General features: G+C 43.4%; 1 protein-coding gene and 1 long non-coding RNA gene across 2 annotated transcripts in view; one reads left to right on the forward strand and one right to left on the reverse strand.

The window, feature by feature from the left end:
• The window catches only part of LOC112081127 (uncharacterized), a 68,488-nt gene that overhangs the window by 24,970 nt on the left and 25,626 nt on the right, over positions 1 to 17,892 (forward strand). The gene's annotated exons all lie outside the window — the stretch shown is intronic.
• Positions 1,230 to 6,804, reverse strand: LOC111967458 (transmembrane protein 121-like). Its single transcript, XM_023992496.2, has 2 exons — positions 6,139 to 6,804; positions 1,230 to 3,309 (listed from the first exon to the last, which is right to left on the reverse strand). Exon 2 carries the CDS (start codon positions 3,305 to 3,307, stop codon positions 2,249 to 2,251), a length of 1,059 nt encoding a protein of 352 aa, XP_023848264.1. The 5' UTR covers positions 3,308 to 3,309; positions 6,139 to 6,804; the 3' UTR covers positions 1,230 to 2,248.

The raw sequence follows: 17,892 nt of genomic DNA on the forward strand, positions 1-17,892 counted from the left end.
GAGAGAGAGAGCGAAGCGGACTCCCGGTCTACTGAACTGAACACATCTCCGACGTTTCCCTGTCTCTCTCAAAACTACAGAGAAACTCCCTGGAGGAATGGCTTTACTGGTAACTGTGTGTGTGTGTTTAGTCTCTTAGCGCATCCTGTAAATCAAGCATAAAGCTGTGTGTATAAGCTCTTAGCATTTAGACAAATGGGTCCCAATTTCAGTGAATAGGAGCATTAATGGTTAGAAGGGAGGCAGAAGCGGTGCGGAGTGCATTAGGAACCACTGATGGAGATTGAATAGACCCTTTCCTATCCTAAAAACAGCACTTCCTCTCTCTCTCTCACACTAGTGCTGAGCGATTAGTGCTTTTTGAGGTCGGTTTCGGTTCGATCATTAAAAAAACAAAACACAAAATGCGTTACGAAATAATGACGTTACTATGATTTCAGAGCTTATTAATGGAACTTCCAAAGCCCCAAATGGTGAGCATTCAAAATATTGATAATATTCTATTGTCTCTGATCAGGTAGACCTCAATAGGAAATGACTATGACATAKAATATTTCAGTTGTTTATATTACTTTGTTTTATTTGACTGCTTTATTCTTTTTAATTCCTTTCATTTTTAATCTCATCTCTGCTCAGGCAATAGTAGTCAGCCAGCCAGGCCATCTGTTGTTCTCCTCATACAGGACTGTCTTTAGTCATCCTATTTAGCTAGCCTGCCTAAGAATGCTGTAGAGGTGCCTGACAATCATTTTACTAGTTCTTCAAAGTAGATGAGGAATACTTTCCAGAACTGTCTCTGTCCCTTGTTGTGTACATTCCTCTCTCATACGGTCTGTGTATATCTAAACCTAACGTAGCAGGCGTAAAATTGTATCCGTCCAGAGATCTGTTTTATAATGGTGATATGCTCATGTCGCCGCCCTAACAAGGGGTGTTGTTGTCCCAAAGGCGGGAAGGCAGGTTGCAAGTTTAGCTTCAAAATAAGCCCATAGAAATGCATTGGGCTGATTTTGGCGAGTGAAAAAGCTGGCGCAGTGGATTATGGTCATTGTAGTTAATTACCACGTTTCTGTGCTGAACTAAGTTGAATATTTGCTTAGTGAACACTACAACGCCCTTCAGCCTAGCATCCCARATAGTTCTTGACTTGATTTCATTCGTGAATGATTTGAGAAACAGCGTGTTGGGCTCACACAAAAAAATAAATGGAATTCAAGTAATTGAACTGATGTCGTTCAATTTGTTGTTTAATAATTGAAAGAAATTAAATATGATGATTAATCGCTCAGCACACACACACACACACACACAAACTTTAGCACATCTGCAGGCTCCACTGTTGAAACCTTAAAGCCGGACCATCAGCCAGACGGCTGGCTGAAGGATCACTGCATGCCTATCAGGCTGGTGCTGCTGGTCTAATTGTGATAAATGATAGCTGTTCCGCTGTCTGTCACTCTCTCTTCGCACATTGCACTGCCTGCCTCAGATGTGTGGAGGGCTTCACCCCAGCAGCTCCCGATCCATAACATCGGCCTGTATCTTCAACAAAGAAATGCTGAAGTTTTCACTGAATATGTAAAGGGTAAACACATTTGCTTTGATGCAGTGGATGTTTTGAAAGTTAGTGACATCTAGTATATCCCTGAGGCCCTCTAACTGTGAATGGTCKGCCTCTGATCCTGTCTTCTCCAATGTTGTGGTGACAGGCTGCCAATACCCTCCCACACATGGCCAATAAAGTGTCCGAGCCTGTGAGTATGAAACACTTTATTACAGTTTAGAAGCTGTCCTGGAGGTGTAGCTGACGAGCTGTGGAAGAGCTTTCACAGTACACACACTGACTCACACCATGGTATTATGTCTGAGTCCCATATGACGCAGATCATGTCTGTGTGGAACCAGTACTGAGGATTGTAGCTCCTTGAAAAGCGAGGCACTTCTTCGCTGTACATCTCTCACTRCGCCCCAGCCCTGAGCCTTCTCTCTCCCTCGGATAACCAAATACTACAGGCTGGCAGGACCCAGGGGTGGATAAATCATCCCTTTAACCAAAGTGAGCTAATTGAATGAGTTACTGATGTGATTGCCTTGGCTGGTCCACAGAGCATGGGGTGTATGTGTTGTTTTTAGTTTGTTCGTCTGTGTGAGGCCAACGGTCTTCACTCTTCAGTGCTAAATGCTTCCCTGACTGGGGAGTTCTGATAGCTCGGCTTCAGCTGTTAAGCTGTCTCAGTCTGGACAGCTTCTAGAGTTCATGGGAGATGAAGGAAGGGCCCAGAGAGGTCTCTGTGGGATCCAGACTGACGTGTGACACGGAGTGGCTGTGGGAGCGGGACATTGTGTGGTTGCGAGAGGGTGGCCTGGGGGTGGTTTTGGCTTGGGCTTGGACTTCTGTCTGCTCTGAGCTCTGGGTTGCCAGGGTGGAGTCCATACTTGACTCTACTCCCGCACCGGCCCCCATCCCGGTCCCCCTGCTCCCACCTTGCTTGTGCCTCTCCCAGGCAGAGCTCAGCTTCACAGCCAGGGCCAGCAGGTTCTTCCCCAGGAACACTGTCGAGACCCGGGGGTCCCTGTACCACAGCATGCCTGTGCCCCTGAGGGCCATTGTGAACACGTTGATGGTGACCAGGCTAAGCCAGGGGTACAGGGCCTCCTTACGGGGCCCCCTCTGTCCCGGCAGGGCTGCAGCCCCCAGCTCTGTGAGGGCCACGCAGGGCAGCAGCAGCAGCAGGGCGTAGCAATAGAAGAACACCAGGCCTTCGGCCCACAGGGGCACCCCCAGGTCAGTGGCCCCTGTGTGGGCTTCCCACAGCCCGGCCTGCAAGTCCAGAACATCCAGCAGGTCCACCACCACCCAGAGCAGCCTCCCCCGCACTTCCTGCTTCCTCCTCAGGGGCGTCATGTTGTCAGCCCCAGTCAGGATGAGGAACAGGGAGGGCAGGCAGACTGACAGCAGCAAGGTGAGCGTCTTCCTGGCCAGGGGGTCGGGCGGTCGGCGTTCCGTACGGTAGTTCTGGCAGACAAAGAAGAGTTTGAGCTGGAGCAGGGACAGGAAGAGGAACCAGAGTGCGTTGGCAAAGCCTCGGCGAGGCGAGGGCGCTTCAGACACCACTCCCGCCGACACGAAACGCAGAGCCAGCAGGAAGCCCAGGTCACCTAGCAACACAGCAGCGCACGGCCACACGCCGGGCCCGGCCTTGCCACGGGCTCCCAGCATGCTCTGCTCCAGCAGGTAGAGGTCAACCACTGCCATGGTGCTCACCGTGACCAGGGTAGATACGCACACCTGGGGCGTAGGCACCATGCCTGGTAGAGGAACACAGAAACATGACAAAGCTGAGAGAAGGGAAATAATACAAAATAGAGGAACTGTTTTGTTCCCGTCTAGACTCTGACCTCATTCATTTACCAAAGTGAATTTCACTTGCGTGATAGACAAAAGCTTTCTTCACGACTCTTGTCTACTTAAGTGATGCTAGTTATTCTTTTTTGCTTGTTGCTATGGATAAAGATKATTTTGATGCCAGTTCAGCAGTGAGCTTTGGGTCAAAGACTGTTCTTCCCTGGTCATACATCCTGAGGAGAGGTGTTAGTTCTCACTCCTCTGCGGCTTTTTAATTTAAATGGGTCTCTTCGGCGATGAAAGTTTCAACCCCTCCCGGCGCCTTGGCTAAAACTCTTGAGTATTACCCAGGTTTCCTTCCAGGGTGTTTTGCTTGGGTGGTCTTAACTTATTCATTATTAATTAATTGTGTTAAAGTGCAGTAAATCTTTTTTTCCCCTTCCTGTTTACTCGGCCGGTCTGATTCTCATTGTTGCTGCCTGCCGCAGTCTTAAATTGGCAGAAAATTGCCTTCTCATTTGGGCCGAATATTAATAACGTCTCTTATTAATATTTATTCTGAGATGTTTTTGACGGTAATTGCTTGTGTGTTCATGAGCACACGTGTGTGTGTGTGTGTAAGCCATTCTAATTGGCAAATTTTGTGCCATATTTCAGCAGTGAACAGTATAAAACCCCAGTATTGATTGGGAGTGTGAAATTATCAGACTTRACGGTGAAATCGAACACGCCTCTCCTTATCGTATTGAGGAGCCAGGAGAGCTGAGGGGTGTCGGCCATCTGACTAGCACCGCCGAGGGTGTKAACCCCTCCATGAGATCTGGCATTTTAATATGAAATCATTACCACCTCAGATATCCCATAATGGCAACATTTGAGTGTGTGATCGAGCGAAACGATTGTGGGCTCCGCGGCCATAWGGGAACAGAGCTAATAACGTGTGTTTATGTTCGCTTCTGACTGACGACAGGCATCAATCTTTTCAATGCACCGCTCATCTGAGCCCTGTCATCCACTGAGCGAGAGGGACTGTCAAAGGGTCTGCAGGAGAGACTTGGGAGTGGGGATTGAAAGTAAGAGATATGCTCTTGGCTGTCTACATGCCTAATAAAGTATTACTGCATGATGGTAATAGTTCATAAATTAACTCTGCTTGGAGAGAGTTGGAGGGGAGATGAGATGAAAGCCAAAAGTGATGAAGAGGAAGCTGCAGACAGAAAGATGTTGACGCAGGCAGCTAAAAAAGACATGGCATCTTACGCCTGCTCTGTGTATGAATAGATTTAAATGTATTCATCACCAGGGATCAGAAGAAATTAAACACTTTAATATCTGGAACAGAGGAGTGAAAAATGGATGGGTGAGAAAAAGACCTCGACTAATCCTCCTAGGGGCATGGTGAGGAAACGAAGAGGGGCACAAATGTCAGCTTCACTAATATCTGATTATCATACAGGGCTTTTTTTGTTTCACTGCGTCCTGATTATCAGTGCTGGAATTGAATGGATTCTAGTGTACCAATCCGCTGACTGAGAATATTGGAATTGAAAATGGTGTTTTATCTGAACAAACCCCCACCCCCCACCACCCAAACTGCAGTCAGTGGAAGGAGAAAGGTAGTCTGCCACCCCAGACAGTGTGTTTGCCTTTCTCATTCCCAACACGCCTGTTGGCAATTCTATATGCGTCTTAAATTGTACCCTGGAACCCTGGTGTTCCTCTGTCAGCCTGTGTTTGTGTTGTGACGGCTTGTCAACGCACATTGATTTTGTTCTGAGTGAGCGGCCCAGATGACTGCCGTGTGTCCACTCTGCTCATCAATAATGACCAAATTCATCATCCCTATCATTAGAAAGCCGTACTGTAACTGACAGGCTGATTCAAGCTATTCCGCTGCAAGTGTAAGGAATGGGCCTGTAAAGGTGGACAGGTAAACATTTTGTTTGTGATTTTTCAGCCGAATGTGTACAAGGACAAAAAGACTTCCTTCTTGTTTGTTATGCGTGTCGTGTGTATTGTGAAGAAAGGAGTGTTTTCGCCKATCACCCAGGTAATCTGTTGTGGCTTTCAAATGAGCTCCCCTATACACATGGAGACACACATACCCCGTCTGTTTTCCTCTCTAATATTGGTGGTCTGCCAGGTGTGCTGGGAGGCAGGTAAAAGGAAGATTAATTGCTCTAGACTTATAATTCATATAAAAACATCCCCAGGATATTTGTCTTACTACAAACTACATCCAATGTAATCTTACCCAACAGGAGGGGAGATAGCCCCATGTACAACTTAGGCAAGACTGAGCTATGTGAAAGCCTGAGGGGCTTGCTTGTTAAGAGAGAAAAAGGGATTTGTCTTCAATTAAACTAAATTCATTTATGGAGGTAAAACCTGGAGGGAAAAAAACGTCCAACTAATGGATGGAATAGTATTGGCAAATCGTGTCTCATCCAGGTGACTGAGTTGCCATCCAGCAGTAACATCTGATGTCTCATGAGGCATTTGCACCCCTATGGGAACAGCTATTACATGTGTAGTAGGGGTTGGATAGGTATTGGAGCATGTACCCCAAATTGATTCCCCCCCCCCAAAATTATAATTTCAACAGAAATCTGTTTAAATGTCCTCTCTATGGGCGATTTTTGTCTACCATTATGTTGGAGCCACACACTTAACACCTAGTCACTCATTTATTTATGGTACATTTTAATGATGCACCACCTGTTACATAATCACTCTTTATTAATACGTGCATACATAATTCAACTCTTTCAAAGTGGTGGATAGCTAGTTACCCAAAGCATGCGTTCTTCGCTGCTCCTCTTGGCTTGATTGAGATCCACGTCGCCTATTAGTCGAARTCGAACGGTCCCTGGATAAACAATAAAGGCCAAAAATGATAACCTGTGATTCCTAAATTAGTCTTTACATCGGTTGCTTTGTGTTAGTCCTATAATGCTGTGTGTCTGTCGGGAATATTTGAATAAACTCCCACTCTGCTATGACGATCTTATCATACTGATAAAATAGGGGGAAAGTAATTGTCCATCTTCGAGTTTGTAAGATTTAAAACGTCAAGCCGCTTTTTCGGTCATCAGATAAACGTGTCATTTTGCACAGTTATCCCACGGTCATCGTGGGCGCAGAATTCTCCATCTCTTGGTATGTCCGTATTGAATTTGACACCTTGGCTCTCCGGTCTGGCAGCCGAAGATCCAGTTATTCGGGAAGAAGCTGTGCGGGCTTGTTCGCCGGGCTCCGTCTTCTGTGAGCTGTCGAAGTCGCTCAGAAGTAGACGGCGGAATGATGATCAGGAATAGACGGCCAGAAAATCCAGATAAGTATCGACAGTAAAGCAAAACTCGAGGACACGAGAGAGAAACATGAGGAAACTCGCCGCTAGAGTTTATGATTGCGGTGTTAATTTGTAGGCAGGTTACATACTCTCGGCTCCCCGCCTCGTCCTCTCTCACTGGGTGAGTTCGTTTTGCATCGCCCAGTGCCCCGGGTGGGCGGAGTTTATTTTTTTATATTTTTTAGACCATTCCATTGGTCCTTAAGTGAAATCTTAACACACCGAGGGCACCGCTGCATAAATTTAGGTGCCCACAGTTATGTCCATCGGTTATGGTAATCATCATTATGCCACTTTGATGAAAACTAGCGTAATGGATTGGTATTACATGGAAGTAGTTTACAGCCTTGATTGCCCTGCCAGTGCCATACCCTAATAAAATTTATACGGAATGCACTCAGATATACGGAGCCAAGTAGAGCGAGAGATGCCTGTAGCCTATGGACACATCTCAAAACGCAGATGTTACTACTTTAATTAGACCCCTTCTGTTTCTTACCGTCTTTAGTTACACAACAAAACCATCCTGTTTCTTGTTGCACTGTAGATTTAAAACAGTCCCAGCTGGCTGCCTTATGGCCTAAAGGGTTTAGGAATGGATGGATCTTTGGTGTTTGAGATTATTTTGATAGTCAAGGAGCATGCATTGCTTCACCTTGTCATTGTGTGTTCCGTTAAGTGGATGCATATGCATATCAATCTCCACCTTCTCAGCATCACATCTAAACTCAAAGGCTCTCTCATTTAACCATCTCCCTTTTTATTATCTTGTCTGTGTGTGAGAAAGGGGAAGGAGAGTCATCATTCTTGTCACAATCAGCTTCTCGCTCCACTGGCTTCCAGAGGTTTTCCATTCCCTTGGTTCAATTTGTTTGTTTTTCTCTCAGCTCTCCTCTTTCTCTCCCGTCTCATGCCTTCCAGTTTCATTCTCTCTGTCTCTCTTCTGCCTTTTTCCTTTGGTTCCCTGTGGGTGTGGTTGAAGGTCACTCTGCACTAGCTCTCTTTCAGCATGAAAAGGGGGAGCAGACATAGCGGGAGAGAGAGGGGGACAGAGGGAGGGAGAAAGGGAAGGCAGACTGTCCACAGCAGTGCACAGTCATCGCTTTCCCTCCTAAACATGAGTGGGGAGGAAGTTTGGAAGGACGTGGGGTAAGAGACCGTCCAAGAATGCTAAGGACTGATTGGTTCCAAGCTGATGTCCACCAGTGGCAGAGGCCAACCACCACAGAGCCAGAATAGAATAGCAATCTCCTCTCCACCATCTGCTCTCACTAGTCTCCTTTCCGTCACATGTATCAGAGCTCTACCCTCTGCTGCTATTCATGCACTGCTTTACCTACCACACTGAATAATTTAGTTTAATGTGGCAATTGGAATGCTTTCTAAATTGCACAAATGAGAAAGTCACTTTAATTAACTCTACCTACATGTACATACTATCTCAACTAACCGGTGCCCCCGCACATTGACTCTGTACCGGCACACCCCTGTATATGTTATTTTTTTACTGCTGCTCTTTAATTACTTGTTACTTTGATATCTTATTCTTATCTGTATTTTTTAAACTGCACTGTTGGTTATGGGCTCGTGAGTAAGCATTTCACTGTAAGGTCTACACCTGTTTTATTCGGCGCATGTGACTAATAAKATTTGATTTGAAATGAAATGACAGAACCCTTCACAACCATAATACCGCACTACTAGTCTGTTGCTACGACTACTACTACACTACTACTACTGCACTCCAATGCAACACTACCAAATCAATACCCATGTGATACAGTTCCTGGCTCTCCCACTACCTCCAGAGTTCCTGAGGCGTCTTGTTGATGCCTCCAGTAGGCCATTCAGCTGCTGCTGCCTCTACACATGATTAATCATGAAGCACAACACTGTCGACAGTGTGAGGGGAACTTAATGGAGTCGAAAATACCATGTTTTCTTTGATATGGTGTAATCACTTGTTRTCCTGCCCTGCTTGCTGATCTGATTGGGCAGGTTCTCTGCTGTGTAGACTCTTCTTGAGCAGATGGAGCCAGTATACACCCTTGGKGCAGAGTTGTGCTGCTGGTTGTTGCTCACCCGTTTCGCTTGTTATGGAAAGGAGTTCTTTGGGAGTTTGGCCGGCACTGTCCGTTGTCATCATCCTGGTCATTTGGAAAATGTGCTTGAAGTACACTTATTTCAGTACAATATGTGAGAGTTGACTGTGGGCTCAGAGGACCTGAGCTGACCTGCTATTCTCTGTGGCAGACTGCCGTGTCCCTACCCCCTCTCTAGGCGTGCAGGGGTAAGACGGGTCAACCCAATCAGCCGAATGACGTCCTGATAGGGATGAGTGATAAAACGGCAACATGGCAGCAGATTAAATGAACAGATAACGAATGAGAGTGTTTCACCGGAGTTTAATTAACCCCCGGCCGTATCCTACCCCCCTCTCACGGCTCACACCCCTCTGTAACTCCTCCCTTCTCCCTATCCCACCCAATCACCACACTGCCTGCCAGGGCAATTTATCCCCTGTCCTTCCTGTGTGCCAGGGGKAATTAATCCTGCCCCAAGGCCCACACCTATGTCAGTGTCCTCTACCTGCATGTCTACCACACTTGCTTACACACATTCTCTTTTTCTTGCTGTCTCGCTTTCTCACGCACACATGCTTCTAAGACACCTGTGAACTGGAGGCCCCTTACACTTAAATGATCAAAAAATGTAGCAAAATGCATAGAATTAAAAAGTTATCGTCGGATATTATTCATCCTAATCAGACAGGTTTTTAAATGGAAGATACGTAAGAGATAATAGAAGACAAGTATTAGAAACAATAGAACACTGAAAAATCTGGGAAACCAGGCCTGGTATTCATAGCTGATTTTGAAAAAGTCATTCGATAAAGTATGACTAGAATTMATATATAAATGCCTGGACTATTTTAATTTATACAATGGGTTAAAGTTGTGTGGTAAATAATGAATACTTCTCAGAAWGTCTTCAACTGTCGAGGAGTAAAACGATGTTGTCCACTATCGGCATATCTATTTGTTATGGCCATCGACATAACAAATGGCTATTAAAATGAGCTCCAACAATAATATCAAGGGGCTGGAAATCCAGGGCTTAAAATCAAAGGCGTCAAATTACGTGGATGATTCATGTTTTCTTTTATATTCACAACTTCTATCCCTGCACAACCTCATAAAGGATATAGATAATTTGTCTAACCTCTGGGTTACAACCAAATTATGATAAGTGTACCATATTACGTATTTGATCGCTAAAAAATGAAACTTTTACATTACTGTGTAGTTTACCAATAAAATGGTCTGATGGTGAAGTGGTCATACTCTGTATTCATATCCCGAAATACACTCTCACAATACATTTAATCAGAAAGTTTGCWAAAATAGATAAGCTCTTGCTATCATGGAAAGGTAAAGGCCAGTTTTTTTTTTTTGTGGAAAAATCGACCTGATTTTTATTTAGTCATATCCCAGTTTACCTATTTTTTACTTATGGCCCTGCCCACACCGATCGACTTGTTCTTAAAAATTATATGAGCAAAACATATTCCACATTATTTGGAACGGCAAGCCAGACAATATTAAACAYGGTTATTTATATAATGAATTCGGAGGGCTGAAATGATTAAATATGAAAGTATTGAACCTCTCACTAAAGGCTTCAGTCATATACAAAAGTTAATTCTAAACTCATTCAAAAATGGCCTTTTCCCCTTTAATCCGATTACAACCTTTCACTTTAAGTTATTTGAAAATGAAATGCGACCGACCGGCTCGATTTGGTATTATGTAGCAAAATTWGAAATTGTGTTTTTTATATTGGATAAATGTATAGACTCGGAGCTAGAAAATTGTATATCATACACTACAATTGCGGAAAAATGGGAAAAAATWGCTTTGAAAGTTGATAAACTTGTAACCCCGCTTTTGGCTCTTGAATGTTTTGGTACACCTACTGGAGAGTTCTTCTTTGTCTACACTAGAGGTCGACCGATTATGATTTTTCAACGCCGATACCGATTATTGGAGGACRATAAAAAGCCGATGCCGATTTTTATTTATTTTTTATTTTATTTTAGTAATAATGACAATTACAACAATACTGAATTAACACTTTTATTTTAACTTAATATAATACATCAATAAAATCAATTTAGCCTCAAATAAATAATGAAATGTGTTCAATTTGGTTTAAATAATGCAAAAACAAAGTGTTGGAGAAGAAAGTAAAAGTGCAATATGTGCCATGTAAGAAAGCTAACGTTTAAGTTCCTTGCTCAGAACATGAGAACATATGAAAGCTGGTGGTTCCTTTTAACATGAGTCTTCAATATTCCCAGGTAAGAAGTTTTAGGTTGTAGTTATTATAGGAATTATTGGACTATTTCTCTCTATACGATTTGTATTTCATATACCTTTGACTATTGGATGTTCTTATAGGCACTTTAGTATTAGCTGTCTCTTATACACATCTACGATTTGTATTTCATATACCTTTGACTATTGGATGTTCTTATAGGCACTTTAGTATTGCCAGTGTAACAGTATAGCTTCCATCCCTCTCCTCGCAGCCACCTGGGCTCGAACCAGGAACACATCGACAACAGCCACCCTCAAAGCAGCGTTACCCATGCAGAGCAAGGGGAACAACTACTCCAAGTCTCAGAGCGAGTGACGTTTGAAACGCTATTAGCGTGCACCCCGCTAACTAGCTAGCCATTTCACATCGGTTACACCAGCCTAATCTCGGGAGTTGATAGGCTTGAATTCATAAACAGCAGAGCTGCTGGCAAAACACACAAATGTGATGTTTGAATAAATGCTTACGAGCCTGCTGGTGCCCACCATCGCTCAGTCAGACTGCTCTATCAAATCATAGACTTAATTATAACATAATAACACACAGAAATACGAGCCTTAGGTCATTAATATGGTCGAATCCGGAAACTATCATCTCGAAAACAAAACATTTACGTATTTTATCTAACGGGTGGCATCCATAAGTCTAAATATTCCTGTTACATTGCAACCTTCAATGTTATGTCATAATTACGTAAAATTCTGGCAAATTAGTTCGCAATGAGCCAGGCGGCCCAAACTGTTGCATATACCCTGACTCTGCGTGCAATGAACGCAAGAGAAGTGACACAATTTCACCTGGTTAATATTGCCTGCTAACCTGGATTTCTTTTGGCTAAATATGCAGGTTTAAAAAAAATATACTTCTGTATATTGATTTTAAGAATGTTAAATAAAGGTGTTAAAAAAAAAAAAAAATGTATGCAAAATCGGCGTCCAAAATGACCGATTTCCGATTGTTATGAAAACTTGAAATCGGCCCTAATTAATCGGCCATTCCGATTTAATCGGTCGACCTCTAGTCTACACCCATTCTGTAAGTGAGGACTTGGTGGACTGTATATTCTTTAGGTTAGGTTTTACTTTGTGTTTGCTCCCATGTGCTGGTAAAGGCACAGATGACAGACCGGTAGGATTCAAATTGAGGTGGTTTAATAACGCTGAAGATGCACAGGCACAGAACAGCACGGTGTATAGAGTATGGATCTGCTAAGGTACTTAGTGGTCTGGCAACTTGCTTCAACCTGTGTGTGTGCGTGTGTGTAAAGAGAGAAATAAAGATGGTGAATGACAGAATACAATCTCTTATAAACAATATGCATGGCAATAACATGTGTGTGTGTGTGTGTGTAAAGAGAGAAATAAAGATGGTGAATGACAGAATACAATCTCTTATAAACAATATGCATGGCAATAACATACAGCTCAATAAAACGTGACTAAGTGTACTAATTTGAGATCAAAAGGGTGCTGCCGCARGTGTACTACAAAYCATAGMACCATCTTCAGTACAGGGCTACAATGAACTTGAATACCTCTAAACAGTGAAATGCAATGTTATACCCATATAATGATTTACCATACACGTATACAATTACAGGGCATATAAACAACGCACTTGGGGACATTTATCCTATACAAATACAGGGTTAAATGTCCAAAATTATATGGGGGAAAGGGGGATACCTAGTTAGTTGTACAACTGAATGCCTTCAACTGAAATGTGTCTTCCGCATTTTACCCAACCCCTCTGAACCAATCGACATCCGCGTCTTCGGGGAACAGTGGGTTATCTGCCTTGCTCAGGGGCAGAATGACAGCTTTTTACCTTGTCAGCTCGGGGATTCGATCCCGCAACCTTTCAGTTACTGGCCCAATGCTCTAACCACCATAACAGAGCTAGCCAGCTCACAGTAGCTAGCTCGCAGTAGAAACTACTAATTAGTGTAACCATAAATATGACATTGTCGCAGAGACATAAACACCCGAAAGATATGAAATATGTAATAAGGATGCACACTGGCCTTGGCTAACACAATGAAAGCTAACTGGTGGGTTAACACGGGTGGCTGGAGCTTTCTCTCGCTTGACTTCTCTCGAGCTGATCTTCTCTGAGCTAGAGATCGCCCAGCATGCTCTGCTCCACTTCACCAGTGGGCGGAGCTACATCTCAGATATGATGAACTAACATTACTGATACGGTTAACTACAAATACTTCACAGCGTTTTGTACACGTTCAGCATCGTTCACACCCTCTTAAGCCTTAGCCCCACCCATCTCTTTAAGGATTCACATGTGAGGCCATGTGCTAAACAGAGTGAGTACAGTAGTGTATTAAACAACCAAAGATTTGAAGATTAAAAGCTGGTTTATACTACATCTATCGACATGTCTGTAGACAGTTGTTGCAGTGACATCATGAACATTCTATTGTCGTCCGACATTAAACTTGTCATTGTTGTTATGAAAAAGTATAAACACAAAAAATACAGCCTGCATGATATCAGCAGCCTGGTGGTGCAAAATAGCATAGCTGGTGTATTTTAACACCAACTGTTTAGAGTAGTACACAGCATTGTACGAGATCTTCAGTTTCTTCGCTATTCCATGTGAGAAACTGCCTTCATTTCTTAGAACAAGAATAGACTGACGAGTTTCAGAAGAAAGGTCTTTGTTTCTGACGATTTTGAGCCTGTAATCGAACCCATAAATGCTGATGCTCCAGATACTCAACTAGTCCAAAGGACATTTTTTATTTATTGCTGCTTTAATCAGGACAACAGTTTTCAGCCATGGCAACAAAACTGCAAAAGGGTTTTCTAATGATACATTAGCCTTTTTAAAAGGATAAACTTGGATTAGGTAATACAATGTGCCATTGGAACACAGGAGTGATGGTTGCTGATAATGGGCCTCTGTACGCCTATGTAGATATTCCATTAAAAATCAGACGTTTCCAGCCACAATAGTCATTTACAACATTAACGATGTCTACACTGTATTTCTGACCAATTTTATGTTATTTTAATGGACAAAAAATGTAATTTTCTTTCAAATGCAAGGACATTTCTAAGTGACCCCAAACTTGAACGGTAGTGTATGTCTGTCTATTTCGCCAAATATCTCGCKATGTGTAATTTAGTCGGACACCATTTAGTCGGACACCATTTTTAATCATGAGAATCTCCTCTTTCTAATTATGTAAGGCTGGGCAGTGTATTCCGTTGTCATCAAACGCTAGTCAACTTCTGACTATTTCTGGACTTTATTTCCCTACTTCCTCATTATGCAGACATAAGCACACTTGGCACCATTGAGGTGCGGATGTTTTACTTTCTACCCAAGTTATTMTTCAGTTTCGTCCTAAGAACAGATGGTAGTGGTAAAAAGAAAGGGATACATTGTTTTGGTGCCATTTTGGCAAAATGGAATTGTAAGCGTCACTCCAGTCAAAACAGGCTTTGCGAACTTTTGATTCCATTCATTTGCTATGGGCTCGTGCTAGTGTTCCAGCTTAGCCAACGTTCTTTTGCCATTTTTCAGCCTTGGGTTCATTTTGACTRATTCTATTGTCCAGCCTTCCATAATCCCAACTCATAACTTTGATACCCTGCATGAATCTACAGGTAGCTCAAGCTAACCAACTAGCAATGCAGAGCCACTGAGATACAAATACTATTATACACAATGTTAGCTAGCACACTTAAATGTGTGTTTGCGTMCGCACACTTTCGTGAGGATCTCCTGTGGTGCCTCTCTGTACTTCTGTTTTCTCCCCTTGTTCACCTTGGTCTAATGAACCTTTCCATTGTTCAAATATTAATCCTGATGATCACAGTTCACGCTGAACACTCAAATCTACCTCCCGGCTATCTCTCCTCCTTCGCTTTCTCTCTTTCATTCTCTGTCCATACACATTCACAGTTACCCTTTCTCTCTCTCTCGCTCATGTCAGTGCTCGCTATATCTTGTTAAAAAGAGTTAGTGAAGCTGAAAGGCCAATCACATTAACATGAGGAGTGACAAGCATAGTGGAGAGAATATGGTGTGAGGGTCAAGTCAGACGGACACTTCCAAGATTTTAATTGCATATGCCTAATTGCGCTCTTAATTATTATATATAACAACCCTCGGATCTGGAAATAAATTGGAGCAATTACTCACTACTGTCGCTGTGGCGTCTGACAGCTAAAATATCGCCAAAGATTAGCACTTAATCCTGATGCACAGACAGGATCTCAGAGAAACTCTTTGAAGATGAGGGAGTTAAATATCCCCTTCACTCGACAATGTGTAGGCTCGCCTTGGGTGATGGGTTCCAGCCATTTTGCGCTCTGGAGTCTAATCAGTCATGGTACAGGAGGAGAGAGAGAGAGCTGGCCGCTCATCTCGGACTGTGGAATGATTTGAATGTTCAGATGGAGAGGGAGCGTGGAGCAGGGTTGGCTATTTGGCCAGGGTGCAAATGCTCAGCGTCGCTTGCTCTCACTCTCTCTGCTCTAAATGTCATGGGAAGTCAGGGAGCCGAGTTAACCTTGCTTTCATGGCATGCCAGCCTCCACTGCCAGTTTAAAGAGTCTCATTTACAATTACCAACACGGCTCAATCCAAATAATGACTTCAATTAGGCTATTAAAAAGGGCCGGGGTGACAAGGAGACTCACCCTGTCATCTTAAAACGCCCCAATGACTGGCACCCTCAGGTAATGTTTTAATTAAAATGATGGTGACTAATCTGTTGCCTGATATATAGGTTGTTTTTTTCCCTTTGTGCCCACGTTCACTGTCTGGCATGTCATTGTCTGTTCACTGCTCTGCATCTCGCGCTCTCTCTCTGCATCTCGCGCTCTCTCTCTGCATCTCGCGCGCGCTCTCTCTGCATCTCGCGCTCTCTCTCTGCATCTCGCNCTCTCTCTGCATCTCGCGCTCTCTCTCTGCATCTCGCGCTCTCTCTCTGCATCTCGCGCGCGCTCTCTCTGCATCTCGCGCGCTCTCTCTCTGCATCTCGCGCGCTCTCTCTCTGCATCTCGCGCGCTCTCTCTCTGCATCTCGCGCGCTCTCTCTCTCTGCATCTCGCGCGCTCTCTCTCTGCATCTCGCACACGCTCTCTCGCTCTCTCAAAATTCAGTTCAAGGGGCTTTATTGGCATGGCAAACATGTTTACATTGCCAAAGCAAGTGAAATAGATAATAACCAAAAGTGAAATAAAAAAACGAACAGTAAAAATTACACACACAAGTTCCAAAAGAATAAAGACATTTCAAATGTCATTGTCTATATAGTGTTGTAATGATGTGCAAATAGTTCAAGTACAAAACATAAATATAGGTTGTATTTACAATGGTGTTTGTTCTTCACTGGTTGCCCTTTTTCTTGTGGCAACAGGTCACAAATCTTGCTGCTGTGATGGCATACTGTGGTATTTCACCCAATAGATATGTGAGTTTATCAAAATTGGATTTGTTTTCAAATTCTTTGTGGGCCTGGGTAATCTGAGGGAAATACAGTTGAAGTCGGAAGTTNGATCACCACTTTATTTTAAGAATGTGAAATGTCAGAATAATAGTAGAGAGAATGATTTATTTCAGCTTTTATTTATTTCATCACATTCCCAGTGGGTCAGAAGTTTACATACACTCAATTAGTATTTGGTAGCATTGCCTTTAAATTGTTTAACTTGGGTCAAACGTTTTGGGTAGCCTTCCACAAGCTTCCCACAATAAGTTGGGTGAATTTTGGCCCATTCCTCCTGACAGAGCTGATGTAACTGAGTCAGGTTTGTAGGCCTCCTTGCTCGCACGCGCTTTTTCAGTTCTGCCCTCAAATTGTCTATAGGATTGAGGTCAGGGCTTTGGATTGGCCACTCCAATACCTTGACTTTGTTTTCCTTGAGCCATTTTGCCGCAACTTGGAAGTATGGTTGGGGTCATTGTCCATTTGGAAGATCCCTTTGCGACCAAGCTTTAACTTCCTGACTGATGTCTTGAGATGTTGCTTCAGTATATCCACATAATTTTCCTGCCTCATGATGCAATCTATTGTGAAGTGCCACAGCACCTCCTGCAGCAAAGCACCCCCACAACATGATGCTGCCACCCTTGTMCTTCACGGTTGGGATGGTGTTCTTTGGCTTGCAAGCCTCCCCCTTTTTCCTCCAATCATAACGATGGTCATTATGGCCAAACAGTTCTATTTTTGTTTTATCAGACCAGAGGACATTTCTCCAAAAAGTACGATCTTTGTCCCCATGTGCAGTTGCAAACCGTGGTCTGGCTTTTTATGGCTGTTTTGGAGCAGTGGCTTCTTCCTTGCTGAGCGGCCTTTCAAGTTATGTCGATATAGGACTCTTTTTAATGTGGATATAGATACTTTTGTACCTGTTTCRTCCAGCATCTTCACAAGGTCCTTTGCTGTTGTTCTGGGATTGATTTGTACTTTTCGCACCACAGTATGTTCATCTCTAGGAGACAGAACGCGTCTCCTTCCTGAGCGGTAATGACTGCTGCATGGTCCCATTGTGTTTATACTTGCGTACTATTGTTTGTACAGATGAACGTGGTACCTTCAGGCGTTTGGAAATTGCTCCCATGGATGACGCAGACTTGTGGAYGMCTACCATTTTTTTCTGAGGTCTTAGCTGATTTCTTTTGATTTTCCCATGATGTCAAACAAAGAGGCACAGAGTTTGAAGGTAGGCCTTGAAATACATCCACAGGTACACCTCCAATTAACTCAAATTATGTCAATTAGCCTATCAGAAGCTTCTAAAGCCATGACATCATTTTCTGGAATTTTCCAAGCTGTTTAAAGGCAC

The sequence above is a fragment of the Salvelinus sp. IW2-2015 genome, linkage group LG8 (genome assembly GCF_002910315.2).
Source record: "Salvelinus sp. IW2-2015 linkage group LG8, ASM291031v2, whole genome shotgun sequence".
Taxonomy (NCBI): Eukaryota; Metazoa; Chordata; class Actinopteri; order Salmoniformes; family Salmonidae; genus Salvelinus; species Salvelinus sp. IW2-2015.